Source organism: Aulostomus chinensis, chromosome 22 (genome assembly GCF_037954235.1).
Source record: "Aulostomus chinensis isolate RoL2024-O1b breed Wild chromosome 22, RoL_Achi_v1.0, whole genome shotgun sequence".
Taxonomy (NCBI): domain Eukaryota; kingdom Metazoa; phylum Chordata; class Actinopteri; order Syngnathiformes; family Aulostomidae; genus Aulostomus; species Aulostomus chinensis.
The window spans coordinates 14,826,512-14,847,268 of NC_141341.1; the positions used below are offsets into that span (position 1 = coordinate 14,826,512).

Consider the following 20,757-nt stretch of genomic DNA (forward strand, 5'->3'; position numbering starts at 1 on the left):
AATGGGTGACAGTTAATCTAAAAGTAAAGTTGTGGGCACTGGAGGATGTTAAACTCGGGTCATTATCCTCTCTATCGCTACAAAAGATTGCAAAAATATAGATTGTAGCATGTTTAAAGATGTCCTTTACAAATGTATCCATGTCTTCTCTGGTTCAAAGCAGGCCTACGGACATATTTTGGTTGGCTAACCAGGAAGTTAGCTTCACCATGGGTCTCCTCAACAAAACAACCTGAGCCATAGAGAGAGATAAAACTAGTGGGATTTTTTTTTTTTTTTTTACCTTGGATCTTAGATTATTTCTTAAATTATTGTTTTATTATGTTCTACATATGTTTTTTTATTAATTGCAAGAAGAACAAAGCTTATTTACGCTAGCAAACAATGCTGCGGAACTAGCTTGTGCGTCTTTGATTTTCGAATGGTGCCGTTAGGGTTTGCTTTGACCTCAGCCTCTTGTTAGCAGCCATCATCATTAGGACATAAGTGCTTTAAAAATGAGTACAGTATGTTCAAAACTAAATTATCCTATAAAATAAATGGTTAACGTATCTTGAGCTAGTGTTAGCCAAAGACCTCATCCCAAGCATTTGACCAAAACCCAGTGAAAAAACTCATGGACTTTGAATTTAATTAAAACGATGTTTATTTTGTATATTTTCAGAGATGGTATACAGGTAATTCTCAGATTTCATAAACTAACGTGTATACATGAAATCAAAGCATAGGAAGAGCAGAACTAACATTGTTTAAGAAACATAATTTACAGTAATATTCTGATAAAGAATAAAGTACACAATGTCTTGATTGACAAGTACATAAAATGATACATTCCTTTATTTGCTTTTATTTCACAGAAAATATACCAGACAAAAAAGGAACTGATAACAAACAACACAAAGTTAATCATAAAAGAAAACTGGAGAAGCTTTACAACCTGCGAAGATGGATTTATAGCGACAGATTTTGAGTACAGGATGAGCGAAGGCTGTGCCGCATTCAGAAACCCTCCCTCATCATACCAGTGTGTCTTCATTGGTTCCTTCTGCTGCTTACATTTGTACCCAACTACATCCAAAATGGCAACTTTACACTACTGCTTCTTCCAAAAAGGAAAAAAAAAACAACAACAAACAAGAACGAAAAAGGGAAAAACAAAAGAGATTATTTACACTAATGGCTTCATGCATTTGTAAGAATGAACATATTTAAATAAAGAGAACTCAAGACAGAGACATGGCTCGGCAGGGCTTAGGGTTCATTTCAAAGCTAGACGTACAATCACTTTTTCCAGTCACACAACCACAACGTCCCAAAAATGTGTGGTTCCGGTCACTGTTTGTTCCTAAGATGACAGTTTAACTGCGGAAAAAAAAACAAAAAAACAAAAAAAACTGTTGACTTTCAAAAACACAACCTGACAGAGTAAAGATATCAAAAACAAGCGAGTGTGTATATTCCAAAAACATGTCTGGTACAATCATGAACACATTCAGTACATTCACTTTTTTTTCCTTTTTTCCTTTAGTGGACGTGTAGAGCGAGAACTTCTGAGATAGACATTCAGATATCATAACAAAAAGAACACAGAATCCGAGCGGATTAACATTCTCATCATGCAGCTGAGTGGAAGCATCGGACTTATCGGTGTGTGTTACAGCCTCGATTTACTCTTATTTACAGACATTCAACATGATTTGAGGCCTCTGATGTCCAAGGTAGATTTTTAGCTTGAGGTGTGTCAACATTACATGATGACGTTGCATGCAAGTGATTTTTTTTGTTGTTGTTTAAAGAGTCCCACCCTTGTTAATGAAACAGCACAGTGAATCGATATGTCCCAATATTCGTCCAAACACCTGATCACTAGTTCAGTGGTTACACAGATATAACAAAAATACTGTACAACCCTAATAAAGCTAGTGTTGATCTTTGGTCTCCCAAAATCCACTTTAAGACTCTTGTCTTGATTAGATACTGATTCTCAAAGAAGCCCTGTGTAAAATGAGTAAAGACATCATAATCAAGGCTCTTTTTTTTATATATATATTTTTTTTAGGTTGGTTTCTGAAGCTGTTTGAACTTGAATGACAGTGTAGAGACTTGAATTTATTAACAAAATAAAGGGACTTTTCAATTTAAAACATGTTGGATGGGTAAGAATAATTAAGTTCATGCAGGTTGAGGGTGAAAGCCTCAGAGAAGCAACTGAGAGAGAAATATATATGTTAAAGTTAAAAAAATGTGTTATTCCCACATTGTGATTTGGTGGCCATGAAATAAAACTTGTTACCTTAGCTGGCACTAATTAATCAAAGTGTGGGACATGTAAGTACAGTCCATTCCAAATTAATCAAAGAGTGGGAACAAAATATTTTCTCTCCTCTATTTTGGCCACTCTGGTGCTCCGTAGAAAAGAGTAGGAGTCTTGATTCCTGGATGTTAGGTGAAAAGCAGCAGCTCACCTGATAAATTAAAACTACATCATTGTTCCACCTTAAACCTGGTTTATCTCTTAGGCACCTCAGTGTGTGGTGAAATCCAACAGAAAAAGTCTCTGTTTGCTCTTTTACAAACAGATTTGTACCTCACCCCATTAATTTAGTCACATAGCGTTTGCTATGGAGCGATTCCAAGCAAACTGATTTACCGGCTGAGGTTTGTATGTTCAAAAGATCCATCCGTGATCCCACAAACGTCTGCCCGTGAGAGATGGAATATTTACGAAGCTAACGTTTTACCCAAATATTTCTACAGACTGTGTGAACCGGCGCATCGTGGAGGGTACAATCCAACGCAGAGGGAAAGTAATGAGGAGTGAAAATAGACCCTTTCCACAGCAGACATTTTGACTTCACTGCAAAAAAAGACACATTTTTTCAGGTATAATTGTCTCATGAATAGTCAGATTATATCACTATCGCTTAACAACTACAGCAGCATCTTGGTAAGATGAATCTCATTTAAGAGCAAGAGTAACGTATACTTTCCATTGACATATTACCTGTCATAAAAGCATAAAACAAACAAAAACGAAATTCCAACGAAAAGTTTTGTTGAAATTTTTTGTTTGTAAAAAGTAAAGTTTACCTGATCATTTCTTTTAAAAAAGATCTTAATGGTACACGTTGTTTTAAGCGAATCCGTCTGTTATTAAGTGGTAACTTGACAAAAATTTCAACGAATATACTTTACATTAGATTGAATTTTTTTTTTTTTTGCAGTGAAAGCAGGAAAACCACATCTGTAAATAAAAACACTAACAAAAGCTAAAGGAATGTCCCAGTGCGCGAAGTGAGTGTATATGATATAACCACCATGAATGATTTTCATTCCACGTTTGATTTTCCTGCTTCGTCAAGTTGTGTCTGCTTATGAAGTTCTGATGTCACACAAAGGGCTAGCTTGCAGCTAACTGTTAGGGAGAAGATATGTTCTGTGGTTCTATCAACCGCTGGAGCTAAGCTAAGCTAACCTAAATACTTTTCAAATGAAACAGAGAGACAGAAAGTACATCCATTTCTTACTCTTACTTTGATCAGCAGGTACAAAAATTCTTCAGAAACAAAAGGAGTTGGTGAACACCCACATAGAGCAGCTGTGTGTGTGCACACACTCAAATCGAGGCGAGATATGTGTCATCCTAACTGGTGGCCCCTGAACCCTGTTGTCTACATTGTCATACAAAAATGTTCTGAAGGCAAGTATGGAAATCTGCGAAACATGGCCACATATGAGGTCAGAAGAGGACGCAGGGACAAGGACAGAGAAAGAGAGGAAGTCGCGGTGCCCTCCTCCTTCTCCTCCTCTTCCTCCCTTGCAGTAGAAAGCATCATATGCAGACTCTAGTCCACAGATTCCTACAGTTTGCCCTCTTAGTTGTGGGTGATTGGTATCACTTCCAGGATGGGATCATTTCCAGATGTGTGCTGTCATGTGGGCGGAGCTCGGAGATGCTGACCCTCCCATGTGTTGACTGCTGTAGGCCATCATGCCGTTGGTGTTGAAAAGATTCATGCCAGCCATATGTTGAGTCATCTGAAGGGCAGAAAACACACATTACCAACAGCTCTTTAACCATTTTTATAAAACGTGGACTGCATACACACCTGTGCGATGTTCCACTGGAGCTGCTGGGCGTGATGCGCTCCATACACCTGCTGCTGAGGCAGTGAGGCTAGACCTCCCACCTGCTGCTGCATCATCACTCCACCCTGCTGCTGTCCCATCATGCCGTTCTGCTGCTGCCCCATTATGCTGCCCTGCTGCTGTCCCAATATGCTGCCCTGCTGCTGTCCCATTATGCTGCCCTGCTGCTGTCCCATCATGCCGTTCTGCTGTGGCACCATCATTCCACTCTGCTGCTGTCCCATCATGCCTTGGCCTCCCCCCGTCACATAAGGGGATGCCACAATGGAACTAGGCTGAGCCATAACACCCTGGGCACCCATTAGGCCATTTTGCTGCCCCATTATGCCACTCTGTTGCTGTCCCATCATGGGAATCTGAGATGTCATCATGGTACCACCTATTCCACCTGCCTGGGCCAAAGAATGGTATGAACCATATGGGTGCGTTGGGTATCCTATCTGGTTCATGTATAAGCCTGCAGACACAACAAGGACAGACAATAGTGCTCATTCTCAACTTGATAGCTACAGGCTCCAGTGTAGGAAAGTCCCTTGATAATATTTTGGCTGTTAAAAGATTGGAGGGACTGTACTGAATATCGAGCTGCCTCTGTGAAATGATGAATGACTGGCAAAATGAATTCCATTTGGTGGATGATGGAATTGTTCATCCCGGGGGGCTAACCAGCCATGGACTGATTTACTCTTGCTGTTTAGTCTTTAAAATAGTGGGTAAATTGTTCTTAACTTCACACAATGCCTGTAAAATTACCAGTTTTACAATCAATTCAATCTATTTAGTGTAAGAACATATTGAAAGTCTATCAACGCCACTCGACGACTTCATCCACTTTCGAGCTAGCAGAAGGCTAACCAGAAGGAGCTAGCTGTACTGGAAGCATAGGATAGCATAACCCCACATATGCTATTGCCATCTGCTGGTGATGAGCTTCATGACATTGGCGAGGGCTTGAATGTAAGAGGGACATTTATTTATATGAAAAAAATCTCACCATGAGTAGCCATACTGCTAGCATGCACCGAGGGGGTGGAGGCATACAGGGAGAGAATAGAGTCCTTGGACAGTTTCTTGACTGCACCATTCTCTGTTTTGGGTGCTGGATCCAGGAACAGACTGAGATTTTCAGGCACGGAGGCGGTGACTCTGCTCTGAGGCAGGGAGCTGGAAATAGGCTGGGGAGGTAACGCACAGAAAAGAGGATGCAAGGTTGATTTTTTTTCTAAACGGCAAATTAGATGACTTCATAAAAAAAAAGAAATAGAGAGCTCATACTGTGTTTTTTGTAGAGGAAGCAGAGGAGGGAGCAGGCAGAGAACTGAAGAGATCCAGGGCAGAGTGTGCCAGAGGTGGATTAGACACTGCTGGTCTCTCATTACTGTCTGGAGCACATCCTCCACCATTAGACACCGCAGGGCCATCTAACACAGGGAAGCACAGTTGCGACTCATCCATTTCTTGACTCATTTCTTCAAGATTGTGTCTGGTTTGCCTGATTATTTAAATGAATAACAAAACATCCTGGCTGAAAGCTTTCTGATATATGTGATATTTGGGATGAACAGCATTTCTTTTCCCGACAGTGTAAAATAAATGGTTTTATACTCTGCAGTGGTAACAATCCATCACTGCACAGCACAGCTGGGGTGTGTGTATGTACAGTAGAATACCTAATCCAAGCAGGTCTGTAACAGAATGACAACCAGTCTTCGGGCTGATGTCTTTTTTCTGTTGAAACAAACGCACACAAAAATGATTCTACGAATGCAACAAGTTTGCACTGATAAATGACATCTAGGGTGAAATGACCTTCCTGTCCTCGAGGAAAGGAAAAATTCCTCCTTTTTTCCTCTCTTGGCAAGAAGCTAATCTTATTAAGAGGTGCCTCATGACTAAGATCCCTTCCCCTCCTCTCATCTTAACACCGCACTGGAGCTTGGTGAAAGTAGATTTAAGAGGCAGGATTAGGTGATTCAGTCTTTGAAACAAGCAAAGGAACTTGCCACCGGCTGATCTACTTACCAGTTTCATTTTCTCAAACACAACTGGCTCCTTGGGAATGTTGTCACAGCTCTTTTCTTTCTACACAGAGAAAAACAAAAAACACTTACTTTGATTCACAAGTCCTAATCTTTTTTTTCTTTTTTCTTTTCGGTCATGAGACTATGCAGACTCACTCTGAGCATCTGGATGTCGATGACTTTGTCCATGTACTTCTTCTTCTCATACTTGTCCCTGATTAAGATCTCTGCTGATTGGTCCGTCTCAGGTCGCTGGAAGCATTCGGGTAGGAATGCCTCATACAGACGTTTGGCCTTGGCGTTTCCCATTTCCTGAACACACTGGGGACACAAAAGGCAACAGACAGTTTTGTTTTTAAATAAAACTATGGGAATTCCTATTGTAGTTATGCAGAAAAGAGAACAGAAAGATGCTGACTACAGAATGACATTCAGACAGGACAATATTTGCCATCCTCCCCTTAGCCAGACAAGTGGATAGATAGCCTTCTCTCTGCTGTAAAGAGCTGAGACCCACAGAGACTGACAGTTCAGGGATACTGCAAATAAATGTTCAAACATCTTACATTATAATCAGAATATATCACATAGCATCTGACCTGGACCTGCTCCTGTGTCCACTGGTCGAGGTTGACAGACTTCACTTTTGAAATGTGGACCCCAAGGTTTCGATGAATACCGGCACATCTTATACAGATAAAGATGCCCAGATTCCAGGACGCCCATCTGGGACCTAGCAGAGTGAAAACAGAGGGTGTAAAGCTGGAGTTTTCAATAAAATAAAAGGCCAAAAGAGCAAATCTAGAGGAGTAACAGCGCAGTAGTGAGAGGAGATTGTTTGAGGACTGATGGAAAAAGTCTGATTAATTTTAATCCAATTATAGAGAGACAAGCCTGAGACCTCAATTATGAATCTGAATTCAACAGGGAACACATGTAACCTCGTGTAAATCATGTGAAGTCCTGACACACGAAGAGCTAACCTACTTAATCAAGAATGAGAGAAGAGAAAGGAACACTGCACAAATATACGCTCAAGTTTTCTTGACCTGTAGGTATAATTGGTCATGAGTCTACTTGAGTGCATGCGTGGCTCATTTATCTTGTATGCCCGTTATTTAACCGTCCTCCATACTGTCTAGGTTTTTAAGCGTGATATGGTACATATGCAGCCGTGTGTCTCCCTTCAGTCTGCAGAGCTGACAAGGTCCTTGTCTAACAGGCAACTCTGGGAGGCCAAAATAAAAACATGACTGTCAGGATATTTTCTCTTCTTAAATTATGCAACCGTCCTCTTCAGAGAATACAGTCAGCTTCAAAGAGAATACTGGTGCTGTGCGCTGCACTCTCCCCATCTCTCCCTATCTCCCTCCTCTCTTCCCTCCATCTCCTACACCTCCTCCCTTTCCTGTCTCCACCTTTCCACTCATCTCAAGTCCTGGTTTGCAACGTTGCGAGACATTGTTGCACTGTGGTCTTTACACCACTAGATGGAAGAAAAGATTCTAACATGAGTTGAAGCCTCACTGTGGCTCTTAAGAAAGGCCATTCTATGCAAATGAAAGAGGAGGTTGAGTTTCAGTGAAGAAAACATGCAAAAGCTTCCTCTTCCCCCTGCGGAAACTGTGTCTGGGTACAGAGTTGAATAATAGACCCCTGTCTTGGTTACTTCCTGAGTTATGAATGCTAAAAGAAACAGTTTCTTCATTAGGAAACAGGCACAAGACTGATGCTGCATGCAGGGTCCTGCACAAAGGGGCAATGCAACAATAGAAAACATCAACATAGTGTCATCACACACACACACACACACACACACACACACACACACACACACACACACACACACACACACACACACACACACAAGTTGTCCATCATCCTGACCGTCTGGCTGAAGTATTAGCTGTCACGCCAGCTAATAATAGTAGAATTACTCTGCAAAGCCTGATAAGCCGCTGTAAACACTGGCACTGACAGAGAAAGATTGTCAAATGTGTAGAAACCCCTGAACACTGGAATTAGTTTGTCCTCCTCATCCTTTAATGCCCGCTCTGTGATTCTGGAGGCTATTTTTCATGCACCCTCCCCCTTTGCCAACCCATCCACATCTCTTTCTAACATGTCCAGTTCTCTCTTTCATTGCCTTCTCCAGCCTTACATCCTGGGAGTTCGCCAAGCTGCGGCCACGATTGCATGCTTCATTCTGCTCTCTTTTCAGTCATGCTGGCGATTGAAATGTGCACACCTGCATTACTTTGTTCTGCACTGAAATAAAATCTATACAACACGTACCTCTGACAGCGATAGTTCAACTCAAGTTTTAGAATGTCAGCACATTAGCACAACTTGCCAAGGTCAAATTAAAATAGCCTCATCACTACCTCTCATGATTGAATTGTTTCCATTGTGTTTGTGTTGATTCGCAAGGACATTTCTTTCTTCCTTTCTTTTTGAGGTGATCATACTTTATGAAACTGGTCTGAATTAAACAGAATCACCATGAAGTACAGTTGGGAATTTTGTCACACTCCAAAAAAACCTTAACCCTTCTATATTGTATAGTTACCCCCCCCCCCCAACTATCCAACGAGATTTTACCATTTTCTCTTTGAGTGTTGGTACTCTTAAAATAAATTGTATGCAGGTAACAATGCTGCTGACACAGACTCAGTGCTATGAGCTTAGAAATGCAATTTAAGAATGACCAGCTAAATATGGTGAGGGAAATTTTTTTTTTTTATCATTCCTGTTTTTCAAATATCTTAACTAAATGTTATTGAGCTCACAAAGCAGTTTTAGGTGTGGTGTTTGTTCAGTTTGGGAAATGCCACAATGCAATCTCTTGAAATATTAGCACGAGCTAGCTGGCTGACTCAACAGGAACATGAGTTGTTTCTGAGGGTTGACCAATTTGGAGGAGTAAATTATTTTGATGTGTCTGATAATTTTCCAGGATTGGTATTCAAGGGTGGCACAGTGGTGCAGTGGTCAGCACTGTCGCATCACAGCAAGAAGGTTCCAGGTTCGAGCCCTGGCTCCAGCACGGGATCTTTCTGTGTGAGTCTGCATGTTCTCCCTGTTCCTGTGTGGGTTCTCTCTGGTACTCCAGCTTCCTCCACAGTCCAAAGACATCAAGAGAGGACGAGGCTGATTGATACTCTAAATTGACTGTAGGTGTGACTGTGAGTGTGAATGGTTGTCTGTCGCTATGTGTTGGTCCTGTGATGGACTGGAGACCTGTCCAGGGTGAACCCCACCTCTCGCCCGACAACTGCTGGGATAGGCTCCAGCCCCCCCCCCCCCCCCCCCACGACCCTTAACAGGATAAGCAGAATAAAATAGATGGATGGATGGTGTTCGAGGTTATACCACTTGTATGTCTGACAAAACAGAGAAAGTACTTGCAAAAAATAAGTGTGTAGGTCGCTGCTAGCTTGCTTGCTCAAGGTTTGTTGTTGTCTCATGCAGTGCTGGGGACTTTGAATGAGCAAAAAGTTGAGGGAAAGAAATGCTGACAGCTCCCACCTGCAAAATTCTGTAGGTCAGGTACATTGCCATCAAATGTTTGACAAGGTTTGACATGGACTGATTGATGGACATTTGACATACATGCTACCCCTCAGGAATAATCTTACATATTCCTCACACAGCATGATTTTCTAATTATTTACTTTGTGAACATGCTGCATGATGAAAACTAAACTAAGGTGGTCAAAATCTGCTCCAAAAATATAATCCTGTTAGCATGCTAGCATTAGCATTTTACAGAGCCGTTAATGAGACTGCAGACTCTTATCTTTCTGCCCTCAAACAGGGAGTGTCCCTGTGTATTCCCCCAGTATTGACCATCTTATCTGCATGTAGCAGGGTATTGCGTTATCTGCAGCCTTGATGTTTGTAAAGCAATGGTGCTGTCTGAGAAGAGGAAGGTTAAGAGAAGGGGAAGTAGGGCTTGCATCTGATGACTTCCCATGTAAGTACAGAGTGAATCACACCTGCACACTGCACCACAGCAGCCTCTTTAGTGCCAATCGATGCAGAGTTGTTTACCGTATGTTTGTTCAGAAACAATGCACACCTCCAGTTACTTTGGACAGATACAGTAGGAAGAGAGTAGGAGGCACGCATGTCCAAAAAAAGGAGTGTTATATTCAATAGTCTTCACAAATCAGATTCTCTGCATTACAAGGTTTGCATTGCAGGGTACATTGTTGAGTAAGAGCAGTGAGTAAGCTTCCTCTTTTCATTTTGTTATCAAAGAACAAGACCTTTTTTCAGGTATAATTTAATCTGCCCTCAGTTTTTACAGGGCCAAAGCAGAGGGTTTGCATAGGCGATTGATGAATCATCCTGGCAAAAGAAGGCAATGCTGGGGTGAGAGCCAAAAACAGAGACAAACAAGAGGGGATTTTACAGTCATCAAATGGTAGACTTTGGTGGTTTGATGACCTGCTGGGAGGTACAGGGGGGGTATGATGAGCAGTGAGCGCAAACAAAGATGGATAATGAACCTCGCTGTCAGTCATCCATACACACATATATATTCATTGGAGCACACACAATCTTTTTTTTACAAGCTTAACCTCCACACGTCCATCGTTATGTCGAAGGACCAGACCAATTGAATCCATTTCAGCAATCCACTCAACAGTGATGGATACTTTATATGTTTACTGACCGTTACAGAATAAATGCTACTCATATAATATATAAAATACATCTACCATAAACCTGTCATTTACTTGTATACATGAAAATCAAGCAGAACTGGTTCTGTGATGCCAGCTGTTGGAATTATTCACTTTTGGAAATCTAAGGTCAAGTAGGGCTCATTATTATTTATATGCGTTTAGAATTTGACCGGATTTATAGTGACCGCATTGATAAGAAAGGTTGTTTGAAATTATGATTACCTTTGTCAGCTGAATCTTTGCTCTACTAAGCCTACTTTTTGGGAAATGCCATTATTTACGCTTCTCCATAGATCCAGACAAGAGGATGGATACTCTTCTCCCCTCTGTGGGTGGATTAGGGAACTGAGACCTGCTGAGATTGGATGAAAACTAATTAGCTTAGCACAATAAACAGTAGTGGATGGGCTAGCGAGCATCTGTTAGCCTCTGTCAAAAGTCATCAAATAGATACAGTTCCAATAAGAAGTCATGATCCTCATCCTCGGTAGCAAAGTAGGTCATGATTAGTAGTTGCACAGTGTTTTCTTTCTTTGTCCAAAGTCACAATCTTGCCTTCTGAGGAAGTTTTGTCTATGTGTCTGGTTCTAAAATTGCAATAATATATGCTCTCATATTTTAAATGCTTGAAATTAAATCATATGTAAAACTCTACTTATATTAATGCAAGAAAAAGGCCATTTTTTCCCCCCAAAATGGCCATCTTTTATGATGGTTTAAAAAAAACATGATATGATGGCATGCAAACACTTTCCATCCACTACCACTCAATGTGCTAAGCTAACTAGCTTTTAGCCAGTCTCTGTGGGCCTCAGTTCTTTAAAGCACACACAGAGGAGAGGAGGGTATCCTTGGTTGGAGGGGATAGACAGTAAGTGTATTTCCCCAAGATGAAGTGTTCCTTTAACATCAGAAGTTCAAATCCTGGACAATAATGCACTGAATGGCATTTTTGTAGTTCTATGTTACTCAATGCCTTGTGAATATGTAAACACATTAGTGCACATACAAATACCACGTTTAGAACCACAGAGTTACACACGTGTGAGAAGGCACGTGCATATGGATAATTAGCCTACATCCCACAAGGATAAACACTGCTTTCTACAAGCACCCATTTAATCCCACAGAGTCATCACTGGATCCCATGCCCTCCTACACTAAAACGTCACCATACCAACACACACACACACACACACACACACACACACACACACACACACACACACACACACACACACACACACACACACACACTGCGCTTTCATTGCTCGGTACCTAAACCCATCCAGACACCCCGGAGCCACCTTCTGACCCAGTCCAAGTCTACGCTAAACAGATGGACCCCCATGGATAATTTACTAATACACTCCCACCATCTGTGTTGCAATGGTAGGAGCCTGAATGTGAACCTGCAGTTTGAGTGATTTATGCAGCAGATAATGAAGGTACTCACAAGCACAGTCAGAGGTAAGTATTTGTCACGACTATGCTGTTAGAGCACTTTGTCAACTTTAAAACAGAGAAGATTTTATTTTGAATTTCATTAACTTCAATGCATAAACTGGGGAAATAAATCCATTTCATCCCTGCTTACAATAAAAACTACGGTCTTTTATGTTAATGCCAGCTATTTTTCATATATTCGTACATTTTGAAAGCTTCAGCTGGTAACACCAGAAGGCATGGACAACACAACAGAAACAATACACCAGAACTGAAATCACTGCCACCTTTCTGAAAGTGAGTTGTGGTCATTTTGGAGTACAGCTCGGTAACAATTCTATGACGCTTGATTACCAACCCAAGAGCGCATCTTCCTTCTGGCCCAGACTGTTGTGGTCCTTCAAAGTTCGAGTGGTATTTCATCTAATTGTATTTGTGTATATTCTCAGTCATCCAGGTCATCGTAATTCTCAGGAATAAATTGATTAATCTTGAGAATTTCATTGAATTATAAATAGTTGTTCTAATACCAAAGAAGGAAATGCCTCTTATGGGTCAATGCAGGGTCAGTATCAGAGAGGATAAAGATCTATGACTCTAAAATGGTGGCCTGCATGGGAAGTTGAAGTGTGAGTTCCTCCATTACCTGAGCCAGGTCATAAAATAACAACATCATAACACAACGATATAATGTTAGTAGAACATATGCATTGGTGTCTTATGGTATCAACCAATACCTGAATTCAGAAGTGGCATTTATAAAGGAAACAATGCAATTAGTACATCTTGTGTGGTACACTCAGGAAATAAAGTACATCTTTGTACCAATAGGGGTGCAATGGCTTGTTGCTGGGGCAGTACGCTCAAAAGTACAGCTTTTGTATCCTTGAAAAAAGAAAAAATTCCATCCACCCATCCATCTTCAACTGCTTATCTGAAATTGACAAGCAACTCCTGCAAGGAACCCCAAATTTCCCTTTCCCTGGCCACAGAGACCAGTGCTAACTTGAAGATCCTGAGGCATCCCCAGGCCAGGGTGTAAGCCCTAACCCTAATCTGTGTGGATGCAGTCCTTACACATATGGTAGGGACTTCAGTCAGCGACCTCCAACCAGCTGGAAATGCCTGGAACACCTTCCACCTAGGGAGGCATCCAGGTGGCACCCTGACCAGATGCCTGAACCAACTTAATTGGCTCCGTTTGATGCAAAGGAACAGCAACTCTAGTCTGAGTCCCTCATGACCCTCTCACCTAATCCCTAAGGGAGGCATCAGCCACCCTTCTGAGGAAAGCTATTTCTGCAGCTTGTATTTGCAATATTCTTCTTTCAGTCATGACCCATATTTCATTTCCATGCATGAGAGCAGGAACATAGACGGATGGATAGATCCAGAGCTTTGCCTTTTGGCTCAGCTCTCTTTTTGAAGCAGTAATGCAATACGCTGCCAGATAAAGGAAGTGACTGATATCAAGAAATCCTACCAGTGGCTGGAGACGGCTGGACTGAAAGACAGCACAGAAGCACAACTCATGGTTGCACAAAGAACAGGCACAAGATTGACAGCTTGGTTCTACCACATCAGACAGGACCCCAGGTGCAGACCGTGCAAAGAGTTCAGCTCATAGTAACGAAGTGTGAGATGCAGGCAGGAAGAGCTGTGTGAACGCTATGATCAAGTGGCCGGTGTAGCTTACGGGAACATCTGCACAGAGTATGGGTTAGAAGTCCAAGGGTCTGAGTGGTAGAACTCAGTGATGGGAATGACTAAGCCAAGATCCTGTGGGACTTCCAGATCCAGACTGACAAACTGATAATGGTGACCTAACTGGGCATTGTGTTAATGAACAAACAACAGAAGGCAGAATGTGTTTGTGATAGATGTAGCGATCCTAAGCAGCAGCAACATTAAGAAAACGCAAGGCAAGAAGTTTGAGAAAAACCATGGACTGAAAGAGGAGCTAGAAAAGATGTAGAGAGTAAAGGCAACAGTGGCGCCAGAAGTTACTGGAGCACTGGGGAATGTGACCCCCAAACTGGGAGAGTAGCTCCAGCAGATCAGGTACAACATCTGAGGTCTCTGTCCAGAAAAGCACAAACCCAGGATCAGCTAAGATACTGTGCAGAACCCTCAAAGTGGTAGAGGACCAGAGCTTGAGGTACACACACACACACACACACACACACACACACACACACACACACACACACACACACACACACACACACACACACACACACACACACACACACCACAACCTCCTGAAAGGAAGGGGGCAAGAGGTGGATTTTTTTTTTAATGGCATTCAGAAAGATACCTTAAGGTCCGATTATTAGTCCTTGGGAATACATTAGTATAGATTGTACCTTAGGTTACAAAAATGGAGTCTTGCTGGACCACTATTTCTCAGTAGGTACTATGGGAATATGCGCCTGTAAACATCAAATGACACAATAGAGAAGGTCCGATTCATTCTTGTGTCAAAATCTAGTTTTCTAACATCAGTAGTTCAGCTGGTTGCTGATTGAAACTGTAAATTACAGTTACTGTTAACATTGCACAGAGAGCTTTTGGTTGGAGCCCTGACACCCATGGGATTAATACAGTCATGGCAGTGTATTAAAGAAGTGTAAACACTGTGCCAACCTCTCCTTGGACCCATGTGACTCAGGACTCTGTTGCCATCCAGGGGACATAAACAGCCAATCACCATCTCCTCTCAATGAAAATCCCTGCTGGCTTCTGATTGGATAAGATATCCTGATGGGGGCAGGGTGGTGATGGTGGTTGAGGCATGGCATCACCAGGTGACATCTCCGCGGCAACTGAGGCTTGGTGTGGACATAAACACGAGTACAATAGAGACAATAAGGGGGAATGCCTTTTATGTGAGAGCGCGCACACACACACACACACACACACACACACACAAAACCATGTTTCCTTCCAGATTCATGTCCTCACAACAGGAGAAACCCGAGTATGAAAACACTCAGACACCCACATCCTCTGAGACTGAAACCGAAGGTGGAAGTGTGGACATTATTCACCTGTTTCACCCTCTCAGCTGTGTCTTCATTACTTCCTTGCAGCACTGAGGATTTTAAAACCCTCTATTACAGTCTGTCATGTGATATACAGAGACAGACAGGAAATTCAGCCCAAGCAGGACCAAATATAGTTACATTGTGTGTATCACTGTCTGCACAGCAATGGAAAATGCCTCATGACTCTGTTAATATCTTTTTGTGTGTTTTCATGTGCTGGTGTAAGCACCCTTTGGGCGTTAAGTCACTTCCTCCCAGATCATCCATAGGGAGGCAGGTGATAAATGCACAGTAATCTATGTCAATGCAAACAAGATTAGATGAAACCTCATCACAAGCCATATGGCCAGAAGCCTGACAGGACAAGCAGAAAGGACAAATGCTTTTAAGGCCTGCATGTGTGTGTGTGTGTGTGAGTGTGTGTGTGTGTGTGTGTGTGTGTGTGAGTGTGTGTTTGTAGCAGAGAAGAGTTACACTTCCAAGCATTAATTGAGACTAATGGCAGCCTAATCATTAGCACATGAAAAATAAAAAGGATGCGTCATGTCTCCATGACTATGGTGGCACATCATAACATTGACATGCTTAAATATTAATGCGGAACATCCTTTTTCACAAAATAGACAGAAAACACTTGAGATTGAGCGAATAAAGCAAATATTGTATATCACTTCTTAGTTTCAGAGCTGATTCAATGTCCTTGCTGCATGTGCGGTTGCTATTTATTCCCCAAACCCCTAATCTCATCTGTAGTCTACAGAAGAACACGAATTCATGTGAATCCAAAAGGCAATGCAAAGAAATGTAACCCTGCCTCTCGCCTGAAGGCTGCTGGGATAGGCTCCACCCCCGTGACCCTTAACAGGATAAGCGGTAGAAAAATGGATGGATGGAATTCAATAAGGTTTCCCACAGCACAGATAAATGTTATTCTGATAAAGTTCTCTCAAAACTAATACAGTGCCACAGGGTTCCATTCTAGGACCACTTTTATTCTGTTTTATTGCCTACCTCTTAGCCACATCATATTTAGGGCCTGAGCCAGAAGGCTACTTCAGGCGAAGACCCTATTATTTTTTCTCTGCTCTTTGCTCTTTATCTCAGCGCATGGTACCAAATGTTTGGAATCTTGCAGTGAACTTTAGATCAGAACCTCACTCTTGAGTCCCATTTTTAAAGGCAATCGAGTCATATTTTCGCCACTTGAGAAATATTTCCAGATTTACATTTTTACTTATTATGAATACGGTATTGATTGACATTTTATGCCATGGAGCAAAACTTGAAACTACATTAGATTATGTCAATGGCAGACCTTATTTCATGTATTTAACAAAAAAAAAACAAACTATTGACTTTTGGACAAGGGAGCTTGACGTTCAAAACTTTTTTCAGGCATGAAGACTCATTCCGGCACCGTTCTACAGTTTACCTGAGGTAATTAGATGAAAATTATAAATCCCCCTTCATTTTAACTGTCTTCCAAAACTAAATTTGATGGCACTTTGTTTTGCTTATGTTTCCTTTTTGTAGTCTTACTTTACTTTCTTTTGTGACTTTTCTGTCTTATTTTATTGGAATATTCATCTTTTATTTTGCAGATGGTGATTTGTGTTTGGTAGTTTTCCAGTTACAGTTCGTATCAGCATGTTTTGTTTTGAGAAGTGCAATATAATAGTCGTAATATAAACTCATTCTTAATTTAAGCTGTCAATCTTTCACTGCCCTTTCTCTGCACCAGCTTGAACTAGAAATATCTGATGCAAAAAAAAACCCAAAAACAAAATCACGTTTATTACTTTATTACTTTCCCTGTGTCTGTTGATAATAAGACAGTCCCCAGACAGCTGTAGATCACACAGCTCCTCTGTCACAAGGGTGTTTGCCTGAAGACTACGGTTCGGTTAATGTCTTATTAAAAGACCACCCAAAAGCCATATGCAGCGGACAAAATGTTGTATTGTCAAAGAACACAATCAGGGTGTTTTTCTCCTGTTTAAATCTGTGCCATTTCCTCTCCCTTGATCTTTCCTCTTATCTGCAAACCGCCAAATGAAGGCCAAAATGCTGCAAATAATATTTATATCTTAATCATTTATGAAAAGATATCAGGCTTGAATACACACCTTTGATCGTGTTGAAATTATATCTTGTCTTTGAATTCATATCACTTCCTACCCAAAATCCAAGCAACACAAACAAGGTATTAAGGCACCAAAGAGAGCCATAGATGATGTACACTGGATTTACTTGCCACGCGGCCTGCTCGCTGTTTCTTATTAAATATTTGTGAGGCCAGCATCAGCAACTCTGGTTATTCTTGTCTTGAAAGAGACACACAGATGCAGCTCCGCTATTATAAAAAAAACAGGGAGAGCGAGCGAGAGAGAGAGAGAGAGAGAGGCAGCGAGAGAGAGATGACGGCGGAAATATAATGTGAAATGAGGAGAAGACCTCATTGTGATGCCGCGGTGAGACGAAGGTCAGCTCACTTAGGAGAAAAACCCTGTCGTCTATACCTTTCTGAGTGCATCCGTACCAGCAAACACAAAATATTGATTTCAACTCTTTGGTCATGAAGCAGAAATGTTCTATTAAACATGGAGAGCTGCTTTCTCATACCGTTGCTGCAGATTTTCACCAGGGGCCCTGCGGATGTCCCCTACATGACAGCCTGCGGTGATGTGCACTTGAGGATTTATGAGCGAGGTGGGAGCAGTGCCACTCGTGAGGAAATGGAAACTGAGTGACACACAGCTGCCCTGTTGAATCATGTCTCGGACAAGGTAACGCGTCACAAACCCAATCTCATCAATCTCAGCAAATACAACGCCAGTTAGCCAATAAATCAAACAAAACATGCAGGAAATCAAAGAGAGCCGCATTAGTTGAGTTGTTTACTGAATCCTTATTTTTCCACATGATTTGTGTACCATAAGGGTAGCAAACCTTTTCCAGTTTTTACACACGTTAGAACAACCACCCGTTTGTTTGTCCTGATCTAAAATGTTCGAATTACAGCCATCTCATCTTTTTATCTGTTAGTTTGTTGAAGAATTCTTCTTTTCTGTATTGGTGACTAAAACAAGAGTGGTAACCCACAGGTACGACAAAACAGGTTTGGCAAATAGCTGACGTTACAGGTCAAGGTCTCTCAGCAAGGCCTCAGACAGACTGAAGGGTTGGTTCATGTGGACACACGTGATACACTGTTTGGCCATCAGGGTTTAACAACAACTCGTGAGCATTTGGAGCGTAAATACCTCCGCTAAGGAAATTTTAACCAAAATAAATGTTCTAAAAAAGGGGCCATTTTGTCACTAAGTTGAAGAAATCTGCTCCTAAATTTAACGGATTCTTTAATGGAAGAAAATATTTGCGTAACTCTGCTCGGAGACAAAGAAAATCAACTGATAACAGGACTTCATTTCAGTGTCTTTTAAGCCCACACGTGAAGCAACATAATAAGCAATCAATCAACCTCCTTGGTGGTGATCACCTTTGTCAGAGGTAATTAAACCTCCAGCACTATAAACAGCACAGTTAAAAGATCACAACTTAATCGGTAACACTTGAGCACTTTCCCAAAGACGCAAGAGGGAAGGCAGTTCTCGAAAGACGTGATCCTGTGTCCATCAGCCTGCAAAACAAGGTGGCTCAAGGGTGTGTGATACCCCTGCGGGTTCCAAACCGGGGCTCAAAGGTCATGCAAGTGTCCTCTGAGTTGTGTCATTTGTCTCCCCAGAGTGACCGCGGAGAAAGAAACAACAAGATAGAGAACAGAACTGAACACTGCTAGAGTGTTCCTACACTTTGAATATTAGTGACCAAAACGTAGAACCCGTTCCGTCAATTTGAGTAATAGTGGTCACGAGATCAAACTTGTTCCCACGCTTCGATTAACTTGTGGGAAAAGTTATTTCTCCTGTAACTAATTATTCATAGTATAAGGACAAGTTACTGATTATGGCCTCAAAGCAATCAAATAATGGGAATAAGTTGTATCCAATGACTGCATGTCGCTCAGTGTGGGAACAAGACGCACCTTATTGCCATAAATTAATAAAAGTGTGGGAATAAATTTGATTTTGTGGCTATAAATTACCAATAGCCTGGAAGCACGGTACATATCATAGCCACAATTACGTTTGTGGGAACAAGTTGTCTCATGACCACAAATTCCCTACAGAGTCAGAACAAGTTACATCTTGTGGTCACTACACACACACACACACACACACACACACACACACACACACACACATTATGTATATATATATATATATATATATATATATATATATATATATATATGTATATATCCCGAATGACTTGGTTTAACTTGGGGTTGAAGCTGAATGCGCTTTCATCCTTATGAGGATGTATCTTTACATCCTAGTACAACGTAATTGGTGGAGGGCTGATGAATGCAGCGCTGCATTTTCTAGCGTAGTAAATGAGAGAGAGAGAGAGAGAGAGAGAGAGAGAGAGAGAGAGAGGCTAAATACATGCGCTGAACATTGGCAGGATATAACCATGAAACAGACACTGACACAGGACATTCACCCACCTTTAGATTCGCAGTCAGCGCAGAATTTATTCTCCTCCAGCGCCAATAAAGAGTTGAGGACAGCCTGGTATCTGTCAATGTCTTTCACAGATTTGCCCGTCATCATTGCACTAGTTCGCCTCCTCCACAGCCGCTACAGTCCTTGTCAGCTGCTGTCAAATAGCTTCTTTAAAGACAAAAATGAAGCCAATGTGTGCAGAGACGGTCCTCTTCCTCTTCTTGTAAAGCGATCCGAGTTTGTTCCGCGATGGGATGATCAGAGAATCAGCATGGACGCTAATGGAGGTGAAAATAATCTAATCCTGATGAATCGTGTAGGAAAACACCGCGTAATTCAAGGGTTGAATGTGGAACGATAGATCGACTTTAAACGCATCTGTAACCCATCACTGAGTCCTCCCCGGCTCTCAGACACCCTCTTGCTCGCTCTCTCTTTTCGATCTCTCTCTCTCTCTCTCTCGCTCTCTCTCTCTCTCTCTCTCACACACACACACACACACACACACACACGGTGGATGTCAATGAATTATAAGTGTAAAAACCTCTCCGTGACGAACATTTAAACTGTATTTTTCAAGCTTATAAAGACATGTAAACCTAGTGTATGTCAAATATACTGCCATCTTGTGGTCGGTTGAATGAAGAACTTCGGAATGTACGGACCACGGGTTTTCTGTCTCTACCCCTCCAAGACGCAAGAGGGCGGTATGAAGAGGAAACAGTCACGGTCAAATGAGGTGTTGAAGTTTGCTTCAAGTTGTGAAGATTCACTATAGCAGTACCGGAAATCAACTCCAATTATTTGCGTAATTTTTGCGTTTCTCCTGATG

At 41.6% G+C, this 20,757-nt stretch overlaps 1 protein-coding gene and 1 long non-coding RNA gene across 3 annotated transcripts; one reads left to right on the top strand and one right to left on the bottom strand.

The window, feature by feature from the left end:
* Positions 1-645: 645 nt before the first annotated feature.
* Positions 646-20,731, bottom strand: smap2 (small ArfGAP2). Of its 2 annotated transcripts, none has more exons than XM_086192838.1 (9): positions 19,928-20,731; positions 6,770-6,903; positions 6,327-6,491; positions 6,172-6,231; positions 5,820-5,877; positions 5,425-5,570; positions 5,144-5,324; positions 4,110-4,606; positions 646-4,038 (listed from the first exon to the last, which is right to left on the bottom strand). In XM_086192838.1, the coding sequence occupies exons 1-9, from the start codon at positions 20,031-20,033 to the stop codon at positions 3,913-3,915; spliced, it is 1,473 nt and encodes a 490-aa protein (XP_086048964.1). In that variant the 5' UTR covers positions 20,034-20,731; the 3' UTR covers positions 646-3,912. The 2 variants fall into 2 exon arrangements, with proteins under 2 accessions (XP_086048964.1, XP_086048965.1); XM_086192839.1 differs by lacking the exon at positions 19,928-20,731 and adding an exon at positions 14,957-15,115.
* On the top strand, positions 12,270-18,032 carry LOC147240963 (uncharacterized). The gene is made up of 3 exons (XR_015111151.1): positions 12,270-12,334; positions 16,753-16,794; positions 17,991-18,032. It is a non-coding gene; the product is annotated as an uncharacterized LOC147240963 (long non-coding RNA).
* Positions 20,732-20,757: the final 26 nt, after the last annotated feature.

Excerpts from the sequence above, each read along its gene's own strand:
- smap2 (XM_086192838.1), bottom strand. The coding sequence starts at position 20,033 with ATGATGACGGGCAAATCTGTGAAAGACATTGACAGATACCAGGCTGTC. Across the intron at positions 5,878-6,171 it reads TGTTTGAGAAAATGAAACTG|AAAAAAGACATCAGCCCGAA; the intron begins GTAAGTAGATCA and ends TTGTTTCAACAG. Across the intron at positions 4,607-5,143 it reads TAGCAGTATGGCTACTCATG|GCTTATACATGAACCAGATA; the intron begins GTGAGATTTTTT and ends TTGTGTCTGCAG.